This window comes from Trichechus manatus, unplaced genomic scaffold (assembly GCF_000243295.1).
Source record: "Trichechus manatus latirostris isolate Lorelei unplaced genomic scaffold, TriManLat1.0 scaffold00002, whole genome shotgun sequence".
Classification (NCBI taxonomy): Eukaryota; Metazoa; Chordata; class Mammalia; order Sirenia; family Trichechidae; genus Trichechus; species Trichechus manatus.
This window is the reverse complement of record NW_004443938.1, coordinates 44,766,476-44,788,629: the sequence shown is the minus strand read 5'-3', so window position 1 is coordinate 44,788,629 and position 22,154 is coordinate 44,766,476. Positions and strand designations below refer to the sequence as shown.

The window sequence follows — 22,154 nt, the reverse complement described above, 5'->3', positions numbered from 1 at the left end:
ACTGATTTAAAAAATTTACAAAGCCAAGAAAGTGTTATTTTGTAAATGAGAGCTATTTTCATCTAAGTTTAGGAAAAATATATATTTTTTATAATTACTGGATCCCTAAGCCGGCCAGAGCAAAAATTCAAAGATAGATAATTGTATCTCCACAATATTCCACAAGAGGTCAGCATGTAACTGAACAACCTCAAAGTGGTGTTAATGGTGGTGGTATAGTCTCTGTAAACAGAACAATAGAAACACTTTCGTTTCAAGATCTTGAGCTAGGGCTTTGGTAGCAATTCACTTCATAAATGGGTTTCCTGTATATTTCACTATTTTTCTTAGCATACTCTTAGAGCAGTTTATAAACACTGATATTTAGATATTTCTTTATTGAAACATTTTAATTTTCTTCTTTCCAAAAGAATTCTTTCCAAATTCTTCTTCTGATCAAATTAAGAACTTTCAAGTACTTAGTGAAGTCCAGGAATTATCCTAGGAGCACCAAAAACATTAGTCTATTTGTTTATCTGGGTTATTTAGTTTTGTTTTGTTTTTTTTCCTCCTGTCTTACAGATGAGAAAATTGAAAAAAAAAAAAAAAAAAAATCAATGTTTCACCCAGGGCATTCTTTCCACACTGCACATTTGGTGGGCAACTGGAATCTCCATGGGAGCCCTTTGCGTGTCTGTTTGTGTGTGGTGTGTGTTTTCAGACAGTCCTAGCTTATTATCTTCCTTGTTTCCCATTAACATCTGACATCCTGAGTCATCAATACCTGACCAATTGTCAATACTGATCATTAGTAGTAGTAGGACTATAGTTATTGCTACAGATGCCTTTAACTCATGAGCAGTACCAGGGCCTAGTAAGAGTGTACAAAACCATACTCAGAACACATAAAATTCTTTTTTGGGGGAAAAGGGGGTATTATAAACTATACTGAAATCTATATAAATATATATCGTTAAGTTTTTCTTACATCGTTTGGATTCTTATCCTGCTTTTCATATTTTTCTCGGTCATAAGCCATTTTCTTCAGCAATTTTTTCATGGCTTTTTTATCTTTCTTATGATTTTCGGTGTTTTGCTTCCTCACTTGGTTTACAATAAACTTGGGAATCTAAGAAGAAATAAATTTAAGTTTGGGGAAGAAAAAGAAAAGGTACCATTTTAAACTACAGAAATAATTATCTTTGTTTCTTAAATTTCAAGAGGAGTAAAAGTTTCGTCTATTTGATAAGACTGTGTCGTTTTACATCCACTATTCATTAAACCTGTGGAGAGAGAATATATCATATTATTCACTACGTGTACAGAGCATCCACATGATGCAATTTACCACCCATTGTGTAAGGTTCCAAAAGAGGCTTTTTGAAGTTCAAGGACATAGTGGCCATTCTTCCATGCCATGTAAGCCAAGAAGCAGAGACTCCCTGAGGTGAGCGGCAGTAAATGGTTCTTCCCTTTACCAGTCATCTATCTATAGTCCCTCTGACTAGCCTACAGTCCCCTTCTAATAGCTAGCTACCCTCTACTGTCAAAAAGAGAAAGAAAAATTCACCAATAAACAAAAGTTGACAAGTACTGAGCAATTAACCAGGAAAAAAAAAATCTGAGAAATTATATTAGCAAATATAAAATATTTTAAAGCTCCTATAATGTAGCCATAAAATAATACTGGCATTTTAAAAACTGAAATTTAATAAATGTACATTAATTTAAAAAAACACGCAGACATTTGAAATCACTTGCTTTTTATAGAGAATATAAAAATAAATAAAAGACTTTAAAATCAGATTATCATCATTCTGTCTTTTCAACAAATTACACTGGGGGTTCCTCAAATAAAAGACTGAAATGTTAAGTAGTATATTTTACTTGGAATTTCTTTAGTTCATTTTTCTAAATGCCTATAAAACGCCTCTTTCAAAAATTATAAATCTCACTAAATAATGAGACTTTCATCAACTGAGCTCTCATCCACCATTTTGTTATTGTGCTGAGAAGCAGACCACTGATTATCTGTCAAAACTCGAGCTCAAAATAAGGCTAAAACGAGGAAACCATTTTCAAGACATTCCCAGCAATTAGTATGCAAAATGTACATATCCCTTTAGATAAAGGCTCTATGAAAAATAACTCTGAATGATCTGATCCCAAGATAATACGAGCTTTTAAAAAGACTACAGGTCTAAATATTAGGAGAAAGGAAAACAGAAGTAAACAAGTACTAATTTTTACAAGGCTTGTTTAATGTAATTTCATGATTTTAAGGTAGCAATTCACAGAGCCTCCTTATGAACATGAATAAAATGCCTTTAATATTTTCTGCACTCAAAAATTTTAAACATAATTTTATAAAGCTGATAACAAAAAATTATAAAGTGCTTTTTTAAACAATTAAGGAAAAAAAGCACATTGCATTTTTATACCAGCTTTATAAAATTAAGTTTAAAATTGCTATAGACAACTATGCTAGGAAATTATACCATCATTAACAGAACTTAAAAATGGATACTTACTGTCCACAGAAGTTTTTGATACTTAATCAATAAATGCATGATATTAGCTGTACCAGCTGCCATTACAAATTCTCGCTGTTCGCTGGACTTCAAACCCAATGCATGACACATAAAGAGATTGGGGGCCATGACCATTGCTACATTCATGATTGTCATTTTATTTTTCTCTTTATTGTCTATTACTCTTTGAAGAAATTCAAGCAGAGCCTGAAACAGAAATGATTCTTTGAGATTTGTGTGTATGTGAAGAGATTAAAGCACTGTAGCATACAAGATATTTATTTAGTTTAAAAAATAAGTTGTGCATAATCATAGTCAGCTGGCCACATCCAACAGGCCTTGCCATCAAAGTTTCTCCATTAGGTCGACACACCCTGAGATGGCATTTTTTTCTATTAAGTTCCATGGCACTGGGGAATGAGGTAGAGAGGGTGCAAATCTAAACTAGCTGGCAGAGAGAGGAATGGAAAAGTATCCCCTCTAGCCTACAGGAGCCATGGAGCACTGAAAAGCATTTTAAAATATCATACACATATTCACTTGTTTCAGGAAGAGTTGCATTTTTATCCCTAGGGATTAAAAGAGAGAGAGAAATTCTCTTTAAAAGGCTCATTCAATTTCAATTTCATTTGCTTTAAGGTAATCAATAGCTGGCTGACATAAAACTTAAAAAGAATGGAGAGAAGTGGGATAAGGAACAACCTAGGAGAAGAGTATTTTTTAAAATGAATGAATGAATGGATTAAAAGGAACTTCTCATCAGAAGGGGCCAGATTATGCTGAGCTTGATGTTACCCATTCCCCCTACCAACACTGTGAGCACCCATGTATCCTCTGAGCCTACCCTCCACAAATGCCATAGGCTGCTGAGACCACCCTACTCCTGATAGAGCTACAGGCTTCAAATTCATCTTTTGTCTTATGCTCTCTATAAGTGAAGCACTGTATGAAGCATATTATAGAGAACATCTCACTTAATCCTTACTTTATCCCGAGAAGATCTATTAGATGCCATAATTATCTCCATTTTACAGATGAGAAAACAATGCCTTAGAGAATTTAAGTAGCTTACCAGAGGTCACACAGCTAGGAGATGGTGGAAAATGAATTTAATTGCAGGTCTATCTGGCTTTTGTTTCTGAACTCTTCACTAATAAGAATCATGCTTTTTTGTTTGTTTGTTTTTCATATTTTGCCCCAAACTCCTACCTTAAAAAGGCCAATAAACTAAAACAAAATTGAAAAGAACCATACCAAAAGGAAAAAAAGGTGCATATAACTCACAAACCAAACCTGTTGCCGTCGAGTTGATTCCAACTCATAGCAACCCTATAGGACAGAGTAGAACTGCCCCATAGAGTTTCCAAGGAGTGCCTGGTGGATTCGAACTGCCGACCTTTTGGTTAGCAGCCGTAGCTTTTAATCACTACTCCATCAGGGTTTCCTATATAGCTCACAGGATATCCAGAAAAGAAAAAAAAAAAAAAACCTTCTAAGTGCTAACAGGTTGATCTTGGACAAGTTTAACTGCTATATAGACCTCAAATTTTTAAACAAACCAAAGGCATAGCCTTAATGTCTAACAATGAGATTTATGTATCTAATTTCTCGTACAGTGCTTAGAAAGTTAAATTGTAATCCAAGTGTAAGGTTATATAGAAACAACATATTCTCAAATGAGGACAAAAGATTAATTGGTGAGGTTTGGAAGAAATATTTAATTTTGTTCCACAGAGACCAGAATAATTATTCGACAACCAGTGTACCTCTTTGTTTATGGGCATAAATTACGGAGATTAGATAATAAACGATTTTAATTGTGGTATGCATATGCAATAAGGTTATTCAAAATATTACCATCATAATCCTTGAATGCATGTGTGCATGTATATAGATATGAAATAAATAATAAGATGCGAGCGTAGCCCTTGCTGGAAGAACTGCAGTATTTTCTCTTAATCAGAACTCTAAGAACTGCCCTTTTCTGAACGTATTTACTTTATCACTAGTCTGGTGTTGTTGAAATATCACTGGATGCGCTCATTGAAAATTTAGGTTTGAGTCCCAGCACAGTTACTTACTAGCTATGTGTGATCTTGAGGAAAATTTTTTTTCTCTCTGATCTTTAAATTTTTCTCATTTGTAAAATGGGAATTCTGATTTCATAGCCTATGAGGATTAAGTGAAACGATGCCTATAAAGAACTTCCTAAAACTACCCTAAAAAGGGTAAACAAATGCCAATAATCGTATTAACATGGATGCTTTGTTGACATCTTAAAATCCTCCAAGTCAAAGGTAAGTATGATAATTGGTCCAAATGCACAACAAGCAAAGGTAAAAGAATTCTGGTTAACCCGAAGACACCTGTACCTTTGCGCTTATACCAGGACATGGTGTTTAACATGCTGCCTCATCACCTGAAGGTCGCACAACTCATGATCCTTTCCCTCCAAACAACAACTGAATGAGTGGTCCTAGTACTTGATAAGTTGGAAAACTTATATTAGGCTGCCTGAAATTACTTTGCAATGGAGTGTCCCTTCTCTTCTATAGAACTAAATTTAAATGGCTTATTCTCTTGCACATTAAAAAAAAAAAGAAACCCGTTGTGCCGTCGATCTGATTCCGATTCACAGTGACCCTATTGGACAGAGTAGAACTGCCCCATAGAGTTTCCAAGGAGCACCTGGTGGATTCACACTGCCGCCCTTTTGGCTAGCAGCTGTACCACTTAAGCACTACGCCACCAGGGTTTCCTCTCTTGCACATAGGGCATATTTATTTAAATGATTCTATTATTAAAATTCTTATTTAAAATCTTCATCAGAACTACTTAATTAAGCCACCAAAGCTTAAGTAAAAATACTTTTTTGCATCTGCCAGTTCTTGACAAAAAATAAATAACATTCTCCATCTTATTTATAACATTTTGCTCCCATGAACCTAATATGCAAAAACCAAAACTACCCTAAAAACTTCAAAATATGGTTTAAACAGAGAATGCTTTAAAAAATATGCCTGAGACTTGGAAGGCAATGCCCAAAGAGGAGCTCTAGACCAGCCCTACCCAATGGTAACCACATTGGAACAAGTGTTTCCTCCCACAACTATCTGAACTCATTTGAATGCAGGTAAATTTTAAAAGGAGTCCCTGAGATACAAACAGTTAACACTCTAGGCTGTTAACTCAAAGACTGAAGGTTTATATCCAACCAGAGGTGCCCCAGAAGAAAGGCCTGGCAATCTACTTCCAAAAAAAATCAGCCATTGAAAACCTTATAGAGCACAGTCCTACTCTGACACATGGGGTTGCTATGAATTGGGATCGACTTGATGGCAACTGGTACTGGTAAATTTTAAAATAAGTCATATGTCTTTCAATTCCAACCTTACACAGTAGTACCTCCTTACCCACGGTTTCACTTTCCACAGTTTCAGTCACCTGCAGCCAACTGCTGTCTGAAAATGTTAAATGAGTAACATGATAAAATCTTGGGCCATCTCACTCTGTCCTGCCCGGTGACCACCTTCACGTAACTTTTACTGTTGTAATCATTCTATTTTATTATTAGTTACTGCTGTTAATCTCCTACTGTGCCTAATTTATAAATTAAACTTTATCATAGGTATATATATATATATAGGACAAAACAGTATATATAGGTTTTGGTACTATCCGTGGTTTCAGGCATGCAGGGGGGACTTGGAATGTATTCCCTGTGGATAATGGGGATTCCTGTAGTGGTCATTCACAGGGCCATCACCCAGAAAGGCATCTTTATGTGAATACAAAAAAGATGCTCTTTTCTCTTTCTGGGTAAATGAAGCCCTGTGCCATAGGCACATCTGGCAAACAGAGGACAGGCTGGAAATCAGTCCCGACTTTGTTCTGGGCTGGATGTCCCTATTTAGGTCACAACCTATACATCCATACGTAGCAGCCCTGGTCACACAATGTACAAATGCAACCCTTTCTGGAGCTGGCCTCTGTCTCAAAAATAAATAAAAATAAAACCTAATGTTCCTTGTCAGTTACTCATTTGACAATCAGTGGAGCAAAAGATTTTTTCTGACTTAGGAAAGTCAGGAAGTTCTCCTGTAGCAGATGTAATGCTTTTATTCCAGTCATCCTCATAGGCTGTGTCATCCAGAAAAGTTGAGTATCAACATTCATTCCATTAAAGAACTATCACTCATGTTGTTATATAGGTCAAGGAGTTCTAATGAGTTACAGGAAAAATTTTTCCAAGTAACAAGGTTTTGTTTTCATTTCTTGACATGAGATTTCATTTCAAACAGCAAGAAGTGTAGGGGATAAGGAGGCAAGGCTATCACCCTCACCTGTATATTAAAAAAATAAAATAAAATAAACAACAAAAGTTAAAATAACTACTCTAACACTCTTTCTAAATTAAATTTTTTTTTCTTTATAAAAGTTTACGATTAAAACTTTTACAACTACTGTATAAACTTTTGCCCTTAAGGAAAATAAAATCAGTGTGGAGCGATCCAGTGGATATTACGAGAGCTACTGACAATGTTTAGAGTAAAGGATATTAAAGTATATGAATATTAGACCAAATCACTCTGAAATGATAATATGTACCAGAAACTCAGAACACGCCTTAGAGAAATAACTAGAATTTGAGTTGGTCTAACAAACATTTCAAAATCACCATTCTGACTTATTTCAAACTCTACCACTTGAAGCTGCAAAGATCTTAGTTGAAGGCAATAGTGGGTCATAATTGATGAGCCTTAGGATTCTGTTAAACATTTGTTTTTAACTTTATTAACATATGCTCACTAAACTTCAAAATACATATACTCAATAAAATTTAGAAAATGCAGAAAAATAGAAAGAAGGAAAAAACAAAAAATTCCCATGGTCCCGTTAATAAAAGAACCTCAATCACCTGTTAGGGTATAAGACATGTTCTAGTGAAAACCTAAAAAAAACAATCCTAATAATAGTAATAACATAACCAACCTAATAAATAAATTAATAAAGACTTTAAAGACTTTCCTTCACCATTTGTCCTTAAAAATAGGCCTTTCCTTTGCAGCCTGTTGTGTTTACATTTCCAAGATACTCATCATACTGTGTTGCCACAAAGAAAGAAAAATTATTCTGGTTCATTCTAAGGGATATTTAATGTAAATTAATCCAGCTGACCTTCAGTGTGTCCCTGTTTGCATCAGGTAGGAGGATGACAAGGAGATTCAAAGCCTGTAGTTGTTGCTTCTTGGTTGGAAGATCTGCAGACAGATTAAATAAACCTGAACTCTTTTCTTTACTGAACATGTTTCTTTACTTTCTTTTTTTTTTTTAATTTCTTTAAGAAAAAAGTTATTTGGCGCAAACATGACTGTGAAATGTAAGATACGACGACTGAGCAGCAAGCCTTGTTGAGCGTGTTTGTGGGAGATCAGCAAAAGCAGCTGCTGTTATATAGCGCTTCTTCTCTCTCAGAATGCTCACTTCCAACTGAGATCATACGACAAGTGGCCTTATGTTTGCAGACACTCAACAGTGCTTTGGAAATAATTTTAACTTCTCTGTGTTAATTATTTCCCAATGAAAAGACATAGAAGATGGGACCTTCCATGATATGATGTCAGGGTGCGTCTGTAACAGTGAAGTTTGTTTCTTTTAATGTTAATGAACAAACTACATGGCAAGAGTCTGTTAATACCAACAGGAATATGTAAAAAAGGGCCTGGAACACAACAGATACTCAATGAATGCTTGTGGAATGAAATAGAACTATGAGTTGAAATTGACTCCACGGCACCTAACAACAATAACAACAAAGAGTGTATTACTATGGTTAATATGCATCATTTTCAGTAACTCTTATTCCATTTAAGTGATACTCATGGATATTTAAATCATTCCTGTATTTGTTTTTCAGGGATTAATTTAGTACTTTAATCCATATCTCAATGAATGTATGCAAAATAACACAATTTAACCATTAAAAAAGTATTTTAGATAAAAGATGATTTCAGTCATTTCTCTCCTAGATATTCTAAAGAAATGTTCTGATACCAGGTAGGTCACGGGAACTATCCCAACATTGCATACGTTATGAATGAATGGTCTGGAACAGTTCTGGTTGACACTGTAACTCACTGTGATCATTAATAGTGTCCCTTTTTTACTCTCACTAGCGTCTTAGTTTGGAAGATTAATTATACAGTTACTTGAGTGTGGTTATGGAGATTTTTTTGGATTGTCTCTAAAAGTAAAAGGGCTAATCACTCCAATACGTAAACCTCACAATATCTCTGTGTTCATTGGAAAGAAAATTAAGAACTATTAGAGACATTAATTTGGAGTTAGCCTGAGACCACAAAATGGCAAGACATAAGATGTTTGCTGCCTTCCACCAAAATGCTTTGTTCCATGTTTCTGCATGACAATTTCAGAATTTAATTTCTCAGGAAATGCTGAAAGACTCTGCCACATCTCTTTATGCTTTTATGATAACTGTTAATCCACAGCTTCTCCAGTAAGTGTTTTAACACTTGGCAAGAAAAACCTATCAGAGATCTTACGTGACTCATTCTATTACAAAAGAAATGTGAAGTTTCCAGGTTTTAACACTAAAATATATTGGATTGCTTAAATGCCATACGACTAACCAGTATTCAGAGAGAACATTCTATTATCTACTTAGTCAGAGATGTATATTCATAAGATAAAAGGAAAACAATGTACGGCATTTGAGTGCCCGTTGACATCAGTGAGTCAATATGTCTATTCCAATATATCTGGTTATAGTCCTTGTCATACAAAATGTCATTAAAACAATTAATATAGATGGCAGTGGTACCAGGACTGCTCCAAAGTGGGATGCCACTTACCTTGGACAGCCTGAAAGGCTTTCAGATATTCTGCACTGAGCAACGGCTGAGGTAGCTCCCGGATGAAGAGCTTCAGGAGGCTGGCTGCATCGTGCTGCTTGACACTTTCCCAATTAAAAATCCCTTCATAAAACTTTGCTTCAAGTTCTTGGCAAAGATTCTGAAAGGCAAAAGAAGAAGAAGGAAAAAAAACAAAAAACAAAAAAAAAACCCTACCAGTAAGTATATTTTTTTCCTGCTGAGAGTTTGATATATTTCTTACTTTATAAAGGATTCTAATCTTTTAAAAAGATACCTGAAAGTACCAACGGCCAATACTTCTCTGACTCAAAAGAATATTCCCCTCCTCACTCGCCCAAATTGTACTTTTCAATGAAAAAATGTAGCAAAGGCCAAAAAATTTAAAAACTTTCAAATTTTTCTTGGACATTGAACAAACCTTCGTAAAGGCTTAATTAAAATACAAGTAAAGATAGTCTTTTCGTTTGGGGGCTTTACCTAAACACTATAATTTTTCATCAAAAAAAAATTACAAAACAAATCTGTGTTTTAAATTATATAGAAGTATATCATACAACTAAAATACATAATTAGTCTCTGAGCCTAAACAGAAGGCTACTTTTGATTAGTCACCTCTGGGAAATGGAAAACCAAACCCTATAGCAAATGAGGCATTAAAATACATCCATACACGTGTCTTAAATCCATTGGCCATAAGTGACATAGACATCTTACTGTCAGCTGCAGAAAGCAGTTTGAGTTCATGCAGGATTAGAAATACCTAGTTCATTTACCTCGAGGACTCTACAAAAATTTGCCGGGCAAATTATTACTAATAAATCAATTTAGTTTCAAAATTATTATTTTCTGTATGCTTTTCACTCTGGCATAAATCCTACTATGTTAGAAATCCTTCCAAGTTTCTGTCACTTCCTTCTATTATTCGAAGCAGTTCTCACAAAGAATGCTCTTTTTTTTTTTTTTAGAATAAATTTATTACTTTTTCTCTCCCCAGCACAACCACAAACCTCTACCCCAATTATTTTTGTAATAAATGGAATACATGAAAATAATCCCAGGGATAGGAGAGAGAGAAAGACATACAGTGACAGAGAGACAGAGACACAGAGAGAAGAGTACAAAGAAATTTGGTGGTGGTGGGGGAGGGGAAGACAACCAAAATTGTGCATATTATCTTTAAATTATTTATAATGAACCAGCTGCTGCATAATTTGGTGTGTGACAACAGGCTGGGTTGAAGAGTTGAGCCAGCTGAATCCACTTAATTGGGCTTTTTAGAAATTACACTTAGTTGAACTTGTCCTTTTGACAGCCTTCCTGTGACAACGTAAAATGAGTATTATACTCAATATTCTGTACTAAAGTAAACATGTGTTTATCACTTCTGTGAGTTGGCCACCACGCTCCACTAGTGACGACTTGACTGATTTGAACAGTGAACTGAGAAGCGGTGTTCTTTCTGATATAACCTGTTTCTGAGAGATTACTGTATTTTTATGCAAACGACACGCACATTCTACTTTTTTGCCAACCACGCCCTCCTCCACGAAGTACTTTCGTAAGCACACTCTGTCCATTTTTTTTTTTACATGTTGCTTTTTTAAAAAAATGGGCATAGTGCGTTTATAAAAATACCTCGCGGGGGAGGGTGCAGTTGGCAGACAAACGTAGAACTTGCACGCTATTCGTATAAAAATACAGTAATTGTTTAAGAAAATGTACTTCTCAATAAAACTTATCCCAAAATCACACCCAGTGTTCATTACTGACTGGGGGTGAAAGTGCCTTACCAAAACCCCATTGCCGTCGAGTCAATTTTCGACTCATAGATACCCTATAGGATAGAGCAGAACTGCCCCACAGGGTTTACAAAGAGTGGCTGGTGGATTTGAATTGCTGACCTTTTCAGTTAGCTGCCTGACCTCTTAACCACTGCACCACCAGAGCTCCTGAAACTGCCTTAGGTGTCAGTAAATGAAGTGAGACAATGGCAAGTTATAATACCTACAGACACACAAAAACTCTTTCAGGGAGCTTTATGCATCAGATACCAAACCCAGGGGACACAAGCCGAAATCTGTAAGCAGGGTATATTAGGTTAGTCAAATACTATTAAGCTGAGATTACTACAAGTAAGAGCTAAGTAGGCTGTCATGGATTGAATTGTGTCCCCCAAAAATGTGTGTATCAATTTGGCTAGGCCATGATTCCCAGTACTGTGTAGTTGTCTTCCATTTTGTGATTGTAATTTTATGTTACAGAGGATTAGGGTGGGATTGTAACACCACCCTTCCCCAGGTCACATCCCTGATCCAATGTAAAGGGAGTTTCCCTGGGGAAACTTTTCTTTCTCAAGAGAAAAAGGAAACGGAAGTGAACAGAGAGTTGGGGACCTCAAACCACCAAGAAAGCAGTGCCAGGAGCAGAGCGCATCCTTTGGACCCAGGGTCCTTGTGTGGAGAAGCTCCTAGTCCAGGGGAAGACTGATGAGAAGGCCGACAGAGACAGAAAGCCTTCCCCTGGAGCTGATGCCCTGGATTTGGACTTTCAGCCTACTTTACTGTGAAGAAATAAATTTCTCTTTGTTAAAGCCATCCACTTGGGGTATTTCTGTTATAGCAGCACTAGATGACTAAAACATAGGCCAAAACCAATGTCATCCACTGAAGAAACTTATCAAAATGATCAGGTGATGCAAAACTGTTGACTGTCTATAGCAATTACAGTGCTGGCAGCATCAGAGCACATTAGTCACTGGTGAGGAGAATGTGTACCCACTAAGAGCCATTCTGCCCTGTTCCAGCTCTAAATATTTCATATAGAATAGGTCTAAAGTAAATGAACAGAATATCTCTGCTTTCTATCCTATTTTCTCTTAGATATTAAAATTCAGGAAGACAATATACTAGAAGTGGGCAGCTACTTGTGCTATCTCACTTTAGAGATAAAGATAAATTTGGAAGGTAGCTACGGTAACAGAGATCGTTAGGAGCACTAACCAAGAACATTTCCTAGATATATTTTCCAGATAGAGCTATAATTCCAAGTCTGAGTTCCCTTTAAACTGTAAATCCCCTGAGAGGCACATCATTAAGTATTATGTATAACCTGTAGGGTAACTCCACCTTTATCCTATATTCATTGGAAATTTGATTCCTCACAGCAGGAGTTGGGCAAAAGAGATGAAGTTAGGAAGACACACAGTATAAGAGAAAAATGGGAAAGAAAATGCCATCCAGAGAGAAAAAAATTGAGGAGAGGAGGGTATAAAATTGGGAATTCTGGGGGCCACTGCACCTCTTTCACAAGCCAGACTCATACTACCCTGGATACAGTGAGACAGGGAACAGAGAAAGGACAGGAGAAGAAGCTCCACTCGGGAAAGTGGTTGAGACAATCTCATTTTGTCAGCTCAAAAAAGTTTTTTTGAGGACTTTTTTACAGATTACTGTCAAGTTTCCTACTCTACTCACCTGGGAAAGTCTATGTTCCTGCCTTTCTTTTCTTTTAACTCAATTGCCATAACTCATCCTGACTAAATCCATCACCAAACCAAAACCAGTTGTCATCCAGGAGCAACCCCATGTGTTTCAGAGTAGAACTGCACTTCAAAGGGTTTTCAATGGCTGTGATTTTCTGGGGCACCTCTGCGTGGATTCAAACCACCAACATTTCACTTAGTAGCTGTGTTCTTTATTTTTATTTTAATTGTACTTTAGATGAAGGTTTACAGAACAAACTAGCTTCTCATTAAACAATTAGTATGCATTGGTTACCAACCCCACAACATATCAACAATCTCCCCTTCTCGACTTTGAGTTCCCTATTACCAGCTTTCCTGTCCCCTCCTGCCTTCTAGTCCTTGCCCCTGGGCTGGTGTGCCCCTTTAGTCTTGTTTTGTTTTATGGGCCTGTTAATCTTTGGCTGAAGGGTGAACCTCAGGAATGACTTCATTACTGAGCTAAAAGGGCCCCTCAGGGGCCACACTCTCAGGGTTTCTCCAGTCTCTGTCAGACCAGTTAAGTCTGGTCTTTTTTTTGTGTGTGTGTGTGTGACTTAGAATTTTGTTCTACATTTTTCTCCAGCTCTGTCCAGGACCCTCTATTGTGATTCCTGTCAGAGCAGTTGGTAGTGGTAGCTGGGCACCATCTAGTTTGCTGGACTGAGTCTGGTGAAGGCTGTAGTACTTGTGGTTCATCAGTCATTTGGACTAATCGTTCCCTTGTGTCTTTGGTTTTATTCATCCTCCCTTGAGTAGCTGTGTTCTTAACCTTTTGCGCCACCCGTGGACTCCATCACCAGCCCCCTAATAATGTCTTGACTCATTGTATTCTTTGTTCACCAGAAGAAAGGAACTACTCTTGTTTTTTGCTTGTTTCCTTTTGTTCCTATTTTATTTCTGCACAATACACAGATTGAAATCATTTGCATGCTTATTTATTATAGTAGTATTATAGGTAATATGATGATTTTTAAAAATTAAAACAGAAGAACAGAAGGGACTATATAAACTGAATTATAAGAGGTTTTATTGTTTTTATTTTATCCACTTTACTAGCCATGGAGAGAGGATGGGGAGGACAAGTTAGCTTTTAAAATGGAAAAGCATAATTAATAAAATGTTACATTAGTAGGGCCAAGAGATTACCTTGATTCTAACAGCAGCTCCAGGTATTCGTAAGAGGCCTTCAGTTTCCAAACCTCCCTCTTCAATTTGAGAAATCAGCTGTGTATAAACAGAAGGAACATTCTGATTTTGGTATTCATAACAGGTACAATTCCAAATTTAACATCTGTTTCACATATACATAAATGAGAACGGATTACAATGACATGCAAACTGGATTTTATGGGGTTTTGAATGCTATTGCAGTATCACTATCCTTTAAACCAACGAGTCCCAAAACTTTAGTTATAATTTAGAAAAAAAGTTGGGTCTTATTCTCCTTTATAACAGAAATGTGTAATTTCACACAACAGCTGTGGTACTCCAAACAAAGGGAGAAAGAAGATGTTCATTTTTTAAAAGCAACTAAAAACATTCATTTCTTCTGCTTTTCCAGAAACATGAATTCTGCAATCAAATAAATCTCATGAAATTCTAATATTTCCTCATTTACATCTCATTTTTAGTTTGTTACAAAAAAGAATTATTTATGATATAAAGTCAAAAACTGTTTGCAAATATTCATGTTTAAGTCTTAAGCTGTAGGTGGTAAAGAAAAAATAATTCATGTATGGGAGTTCTAAATCATGTCCAAAGTCCAATGAATACACACAGACCTTGCTATCTCCAGAACCCCACTAAAATAACAATTAAGGCTTTTTCTTTTTTAAGGCAAAAAGCCACAAGGATAATATAATGACAAATTGTTGAAAGCCAAGAAGAAGATAAAAGAGTGGTTACAATCTTGGCAGAATGATCTTCAAATGGGAATATGAATTCCCCTGGCAGTATACACAGACTTTATACGGGTGCTCTGCTATTTTATGGGACTCCATTTCTATATCTTCAATTTAAATATGAAGCATTTATTAGTGTCATGGAGGTTTTCCTCCCTGTCCACCCATCCTCCTTTCACAAGTCTCCTTCCACTTCAAACCTACCCTTCACTCAGCCCAAATCTTACTATAATACTCTCTACATGCCCTAGAGCATAAAATCTTCCAGAGTGCCAAAGGAGTGTAAATTTGTAATTTTTTTCAGGGAAGCCTACTTTAAGGATTAACTAAGGCTTTATAAACTACACAGAGCTTATTCTTTCCCCCTTGCTTATCTGTTAGTCAATGCATGGCTTATAAAGGAGGGCTTTTGACCTTTGTCTAGATGTATTGACATCAAATACACTGTATCGTGTAGACACTGAAAAGGATGGTAACTTTTCTTGAATGACCTCACCTCTATCCCTGAACTATTTCCAAAGAATGCACTGATCTTGAGGGACTCTGGTAGGACTAAAGCAAAGAGTATTCTCAAAATTACCCCCAAGGATTTATTATTACTAAAAAGGGAAACATCTTTGACCAGTCAAAGAGTACATGACTTTTCTAAAATTCAACTGCAATATTTTCAGGACCGTATTTTTCAAGTTACACTGGATAAAACACCTCACAAAAAGTTTTACATGAATTATTTTAGATTAAATAGGCATTATTCAATAAAAAATTTAAAATTAAATTTACCAAATTATACTATGCAAAATGTATTTCAAAGTGCAGGCAATTTTTGTGCTATTTCATCTTATAAAATATTTAAAATATTTCTATCTCGTATTAAAAAATAAAATTAAATACTAGCTGCTGGAACAAATTAGTTTGCAGCAGTATGTGCTTTTCGCTTTCATTAAATACACAGGAAAAACTGATTGTGATTTCTTAATCACTGAATAGGAGTTATGTCTGGATTTATATTTGAGTCCTCTCTATTATTACTCTCTAAAGCTGAATACTAGCAATCGATGAGATGTGTATATATAGACTGAAGGACTGTCATGTGTTTTCTCATACTTCTCACTTAGAAAATAACATTTTTAACTATCACATTACTTTCTATTATTAAAATATAAGTAATACAATAGAATAAGAAATATATAAATAAGAATAAATATAGTTTTTCTTATTGCTAAGACTTAGAAATGGAAAATAACTGTATTGATCTATATATTTTAGTCATGCTGCTTTTAGTTAATTCATCTTACAAGATACAGTCTTTAGTTTATCAGTACTTGCTATCCTCGGGTTATGAATGTCTGACTTATGGACAACTCGTACTTGTACTTTAATCTTATGTAAATTTGTCCTCACTTTGAACCAACCCCTATATCCAACAAAGTCCTCATCACAATCACCTTTACTTGCTGCACGTGCAGCTTTTAAATCACTGAAAAGGCTTCAAGCCTTTTCTTGCACTAAAGTAAGGCTAAATAAGAACTGTACACCCTTATTGACTTACATACAAATTCCACTTAAAGACACAGTTAGGAACGGATCTCGTTCTTAACCCGGGGACTGCCTGTAATCTTCAGGGTATTTCTCAAAATACATATACTTACATGAATTGAAAAATTAAGTCAGACTTTTCGATGCAAAGTATGTCTGATTTGGCTGATTAATTTGACAGCAAGATTTACTAATTAGGTTATAAGGCAGACTTTTTTTCACAGATTTAAAATTAACAATATTTCTGTTTTCACAGAACTTTCTAATCTTTATAATGGTTTGAATAATGTGCCTCTGAGCAAAAAAAAAAAAAAAATACAATGAACAGATATTGAATAAGTTTTATTAATGCCGTTTATTTGTATATTTCTCAAAAATTGAGAAAGTGAGATCATCTTAGTGGTAATGAATATTTTTGTAACTCTGTGGTTTCCAATTCTTTCCATTATACAAAACTGTAAGGGCTTAACTGAGTTGTCAGCTGTAAGTTAAAAAATATTTTTCATCCTATATCATTGTGATGTTTGCTTATAATTCAGAGGGGATGCAAATATATATATGAGTGTTATCTAAAAGTAAACTTCTATTTCTCATTATTTCTTATGGAAACAAAGTTTTTTGATTATACTAATAAAAATTAGAAGTAGAATTAAACATCGTTGAAATGTATGTGTCAATCTAGGAATAACAACATTCATTCATAGATACAGGAACTAATATTTTTAAAGCCACATCGTCTGATTATGAGATACACATATTTCCAATACAATTTTACCTCTTATTAATTACTATCAAAGTTTGTATATATTGGCCCATGTATACTAATAATTACAAAGATAACTCAATCCAAAAGAAACATAATTAACACTTAGAAACATGTCTGCAAGAAATGTTTTAGAAATTAAAATTTCATTAAAAAAATTTTGTGACATAAAAGCATGATAAACAAACATTAAAAAAAACTTTAAAACTTGAATATGTAGTATGTTAGGGTAGAATTCTATAGAGGAAAAGGAATGAAAATGTAAGTTCAAGGAAAGAAAAAAAATGATGTAAACTTTCCCACTGATAAAGAAGAGCTAGTTTGTATATATTTTAAAAGGTTGATGGTGAATATCAAATTGCTGTGGTATTTAGATTCTACTGGATACATTTAAAAGAATGATGTAAGAGTTTCATTCCAAAATGCCAATATTTATATTATGTCAGAAATTATATCTTTTTCATCTATTTAAACTTATTGTAATTTCAAGTGTTAAACTACAAATGTGTTACTGGGTATATATATTATAAAAATCCATTTCTTCCAACAATTTGAAGACCACTGACTCAGTAGATGCAAGAAGGCTGAAAACTAAAGCGAACAGTAAGGAAGTCAGAAGCAGTCTGATTACAACAGAGAGCACCCAAAACGTAAGTACACTCACTCCTCACTTATTGACTGTGTCATTATCCAACATTGCACATTTATGACAATAGTAAAAAATCCACTATCCTACTATTTTGTGCATTAATGATGTACGTCTGGCAATAACAAATGTTCTGGTGCAAGGCAAGGGTAACACTAGCTGTGACGGTTAAGGTTATGTGTCAGCTTGGCTGGGCCATGGTTCTCAGTGATTTGGCAGTTATATAATGATGTCATTTTTGGAGTTATATAATGATGTAATTTGGCAGTTATGTAATGACGTAGTCATCCTCCATTTTCTGATCTGATGTGGTCATCCTCTATTTTCACATAACGCTGATTTTCACATAACAACTTGGTCTTTGGAACCTAACCATGTTGATAAGTGGGGAGTGGGTGTATTTCTATATTTTAAAGGCAAGGAAGCTACAATTCAGAAAACATTAAGAAATTACCCAATATTCAAAGCTAATAATCCTTGGCAAGAGGTATTCAGGGCTCCTCAATAGGGCCATAGGCATCAAGGTGATAATTACAGATACTGCAAAGGTACAAACTTAGGAGCTGACAGGATATGGTTCACAAAGGTCACTCAATGATAACTCCAAAATGACTGACTTCAGTAACTCAAATGATAGAAATCCCATTCACTGAAAAACATCAAGGAATTTCAATGGGGATGATTTCACAAGGCCATTGATTAAACACACCTGAGCTTTATGAGGAAAGGCCAAGGATACATAGGATTATTCCCATTCACTCAGCAATATTTGTTGAGTGTCTACGAGTATGTTTACAACAGCAATGAAACAAACTTTAGGCAGACCTAAAGCCAATGATCATGAAGATGGCACAGGACCAGTCAACATTTCATTCTGTTATACATAAGGTCTCTGTGAGTCAGAGCCAACTGGATGGCAACTAACAACAACAACAGATCCAGGGCCTACTGGGGGTGAGAGGGTAAGTTCTTCTCTGGGAATTGACCTTTAATTAACCTTGGAAGTAAGCACTGGAATCGAATGGGGCTGTTATCCATTACTTCAATCTAGTGGGTAGCCAGAGTCTCCAGAATACTAGAAAGTCCAAAAATTTAAAATAACTAGCTAAATAAATAAATAAGCAAACAATTCCAAGACAAAATGACAGAAGTTTTCCGGGACTTGGTGGAATCCTCAGCCTGGTCAGGAGGTATCACTGACGTCAATAAACCTTCATAGGGACCTAAGTTTGCCCTTTACTGGGGAGATCACTGCTGTGTATAGTAATGCACAACTTTTATCTACATTAAAAGAACTTGAATATGTGGCCCATATTTTCTAGCATCTCTCTGTTCGGGCTACTGTTGAACTATCCACACAGATTAGGGTTCTATGTCAGTGGCTAGCAAAGGCAGATGAGGATAAGCTATGTAGAACAAAGCTCATCAGGAGAAGCACTGAGATACAGGATTGAGTGTACAATGGTGGACATGAGGAATACAAGAACCAGAGGTTAGTAGTAAGACAGTGACTGGTTTGGGAAGGGGACGAATATGTGCCAAGAGCTTTAGTACTGGATGAGTTTGCTAATAAGTCAATCGACCTCCAAAGTTCCCATGTTCACGCTTGCTGTCCCCAGAAATTTCAGAAGCTGTGATATGTCTAGGTTATTGAAAAGAATCTGTAGCTTGGGTAGTCAATGACTGATTTGATTCTAGAAGCCATGAAGAGAAGGAAGCAGACCTTCCTTCCTCACTGTGCACTGACTGGCTATTATCAAATATAATCTGTGTTTCAAATAATGATGGCTCAGAGGTTGGACTGAAATGTTTATATTGCCATGGACAATCCCCTTATGAATAATTGAGTGTTGACTACACAATTGACTTGATAGTTTAGCAATCATTTTCTAATTCTACTTTATGGTTTCTTTACCTACTTTGGAAGTAGGCACTGGTAAATTAAATTGTACATCCTCACTGTAAATAGGAAAGCTTGGGAAATGCATACAGACATAAAATATTCATGAGGATTCAATTTCCTAGAAATTTATAAGCAGTTCCCTCTACTATGTATTACAGAACTGAAATCTCAATTATATAAAGCTAGCTAATAAAAGACAGGAAAATGATGCCAGATAATCACAGTTACAGTAATAACACTGAAAGCATCACCATGAAACAAAAATTATTAGCCCTTGAAACAAACTTGTTTCTTGAATAGAAAATCAAAGTACAAAATAAAAGAGCATATCACCTGGAAAACTATACTATAATAGTATGAATGCAAAAAAAAAAAAACCACTGTTAGCTAAAGTATGTTTTTTCTAAGCTGACCCACTCAGGCCTACTTACTTTTTGAAAGATCAAGGGTATTCGAGTTCCTGGTACTTTTCTCTGATCCTGTTCTAGCAATACTGTCAATGGAACACCAAAAAGGCCAGAATCTGCAAAAAGAAAATGAAATTTCTTCACTTCCCTCAATCTATAAAATAAATAATTTTAAGGCACAAGATTTCATACATTGTCATTTAATCAGACAACTATTTATTGAGCATCTACTAAGTGAATGACACTGTCTTAGCCATTAGGCATACAAAGCCCAATAGGATGACTCCGCCCTGCCTTACAGAGCAGTCTAGCAAGAAAAGACAACCACACAACTGAGTGTGAAAAAATCACTGAAATGATTTGAAAAGTGCAACCTGTTATACCAGAGAAATGGAAGGCTGTGGGTGTAAGCAAAACATATAAATAATTTACTAAATGTAATCAAATTAAAAGTTCTGGCTTAAAGTAAATTATCACTCATCTCTTCCACACTGAATTAAGATTTAAAATTCTACAATTATATAAATATCTGCTTTTTGAAAAATTAGCCAACATTATGATCTTGTTCTACAAATGTTTGTTTTTAGAAAGCATAGTAGACAATTGGCATTCTTGAATTTATATCTGTAGTGTTATATATTTGTGATTAAGTACAGAAGCAATGAGAGGTAATAATTTATGATTTTTCTAAATTAAAATCATAATCCTTGAGACTGGTGCAAGCATAGTTTCCACCCAGCACCCCTACCCCATTCCCATTATTGGCATATAGTTAACACGGAAGTGATAATGACTGTTTCCTTCATGACAAACGTTATCAGGGTAGATAAATCATTTCCAATCCTGGAAAAGGAAATTACCTTGTGGTATGAGGACAGATATTAGAAATCATGACAATTGAGAAGTCATTCAAAAGAATGTCAGTAACCCAGTAAATAAGAAACGATACAATCCTCAAGAATGTCAAGGATCTAGTTGATAAGATGAATATATTGGATAAGATACACAATATATATATAAGATGGAAAAATCTATTATATTAACAGTGATACATTTAATAAGAATGACTTAATATTTCTCTCTCTGCTAGGATGCAATACTAAAAAATCACATTAAAAAACCTCTCTAAGCCACTTTAAAAGATTCAAGCAATGAGTCACAGCTATTTAAATTATATTTCTATTTTATATTTGGAGAAGTCTTTGTGATAAGCTTTTAAAAAGGCATCTGAAAACTAATAAATAAATAAAAAGGCATCTGAAGTCTTCATTATCCATAATGGACTTATGGAAAACCATAATCATTGTTTGACTCATAAATTCACCATCCCAAGTCTCAGGCTAAAATGCTCAAAGGGACTGAGCACAGAAAGAGATCCCTAGGACCCAGCATGGAACAGAAGACCTGAGGGGAAGCTACACCTCAGCCCTACAGAGAAATTACCTCTAAAACATAAATTGGGTGAATGCTTATCTTTGCTAAGGTTACCATAGCAACTCAATAATCCTCTTTCTTGGTTTCTCTTTAGGAGATACCTTTAAGGTTAAACAAGAGGACAGAGATTCCTGAACAGTAAAGCTTTGTCAATAGAGAATTATCTGGATTTCAGGCCAATAAAGTCTAGGAAAAACAAAAAGTGAGGTAGTTAGTATTTGTCGTTTTGTCATATAATAAAAGATGAATTCTGTTTGTATACTGCGTAAAGGAAGCTGATTATAAAAGAAAAACTACATAAATGCATGACAAGTACAACTTAGTGGCATTGTACACCACAATGGCATATTCTTAATAGGGTGAAGAATGTTTTTGCAAAAGAGTTAAAAGCTGAACATAAATGAATAAAGGGAAAGACTACTAACTAGCCATTAGATAAATTTTCCTTCAGATGAGTAAGCAAAAGTAATTATTCAGGATCAACATCTGAAAGTCATTTTTCAAGATCTGATTTTGTAAATAAATAAGTAGATGCACCAAATGTATCTTTTTAAATATATGCTTTTCCAAGGAGAAAGCACATGAGCTAAGATTCCTGGACTCAAAATTTCTTCTAAAGGAATTAAATTATTTGATTATCCCTTTCTTTTCTATAGTCT

At 35.2% G+C, this 22,154-nt stretch overlaps 1 protein-coding gene across 1 annotated transcript in view; it reads right to left on the bottom strand.

Moving 5' to 3' along the window:
- The window catches only part of ARHGAP18 (Rho GTPase activating protein 18), a 183,618-nt gene that overhangs the window by 17,276 nt on the left and 144,188 nt on the right, over positions 1 to 22,154 (bottom strand). Inside the window, exons 6-12 of the mRNA XM_023727914.1 lie at positions 20,361 to 20,368; positions 20,086 to 20,215; positions 14,052 to 14,129; positions 9,383 to 9,542; positions 7,689 to 7,771; positions 2,511 to 2,717; positions 968 to 1,108 (exon numbers count right to left, since the gene is read on the bottom strand). Coding sequence (XP_023583682.1) covers positions 968 to 1,108; positions 2,511 to 2,717; positions 7,689 to 7,771; positions 9,383 to 9,542; positions 14,052 to 14,129; positions 20,086 to 20,215; positions 20,361 to 20,368 — 807 coding nt within the window. The remainder of the gene's footprint in view (positions 1 to 967; positions 1,109 to 2,510; positions 2,718 to 7,688; positions 7,772 to 9,382; positions 9,543 to 14,051; positions 14,130 to 20,085; positions 20,216 to 20,360; positions 20,369 to 22,154) is intronic.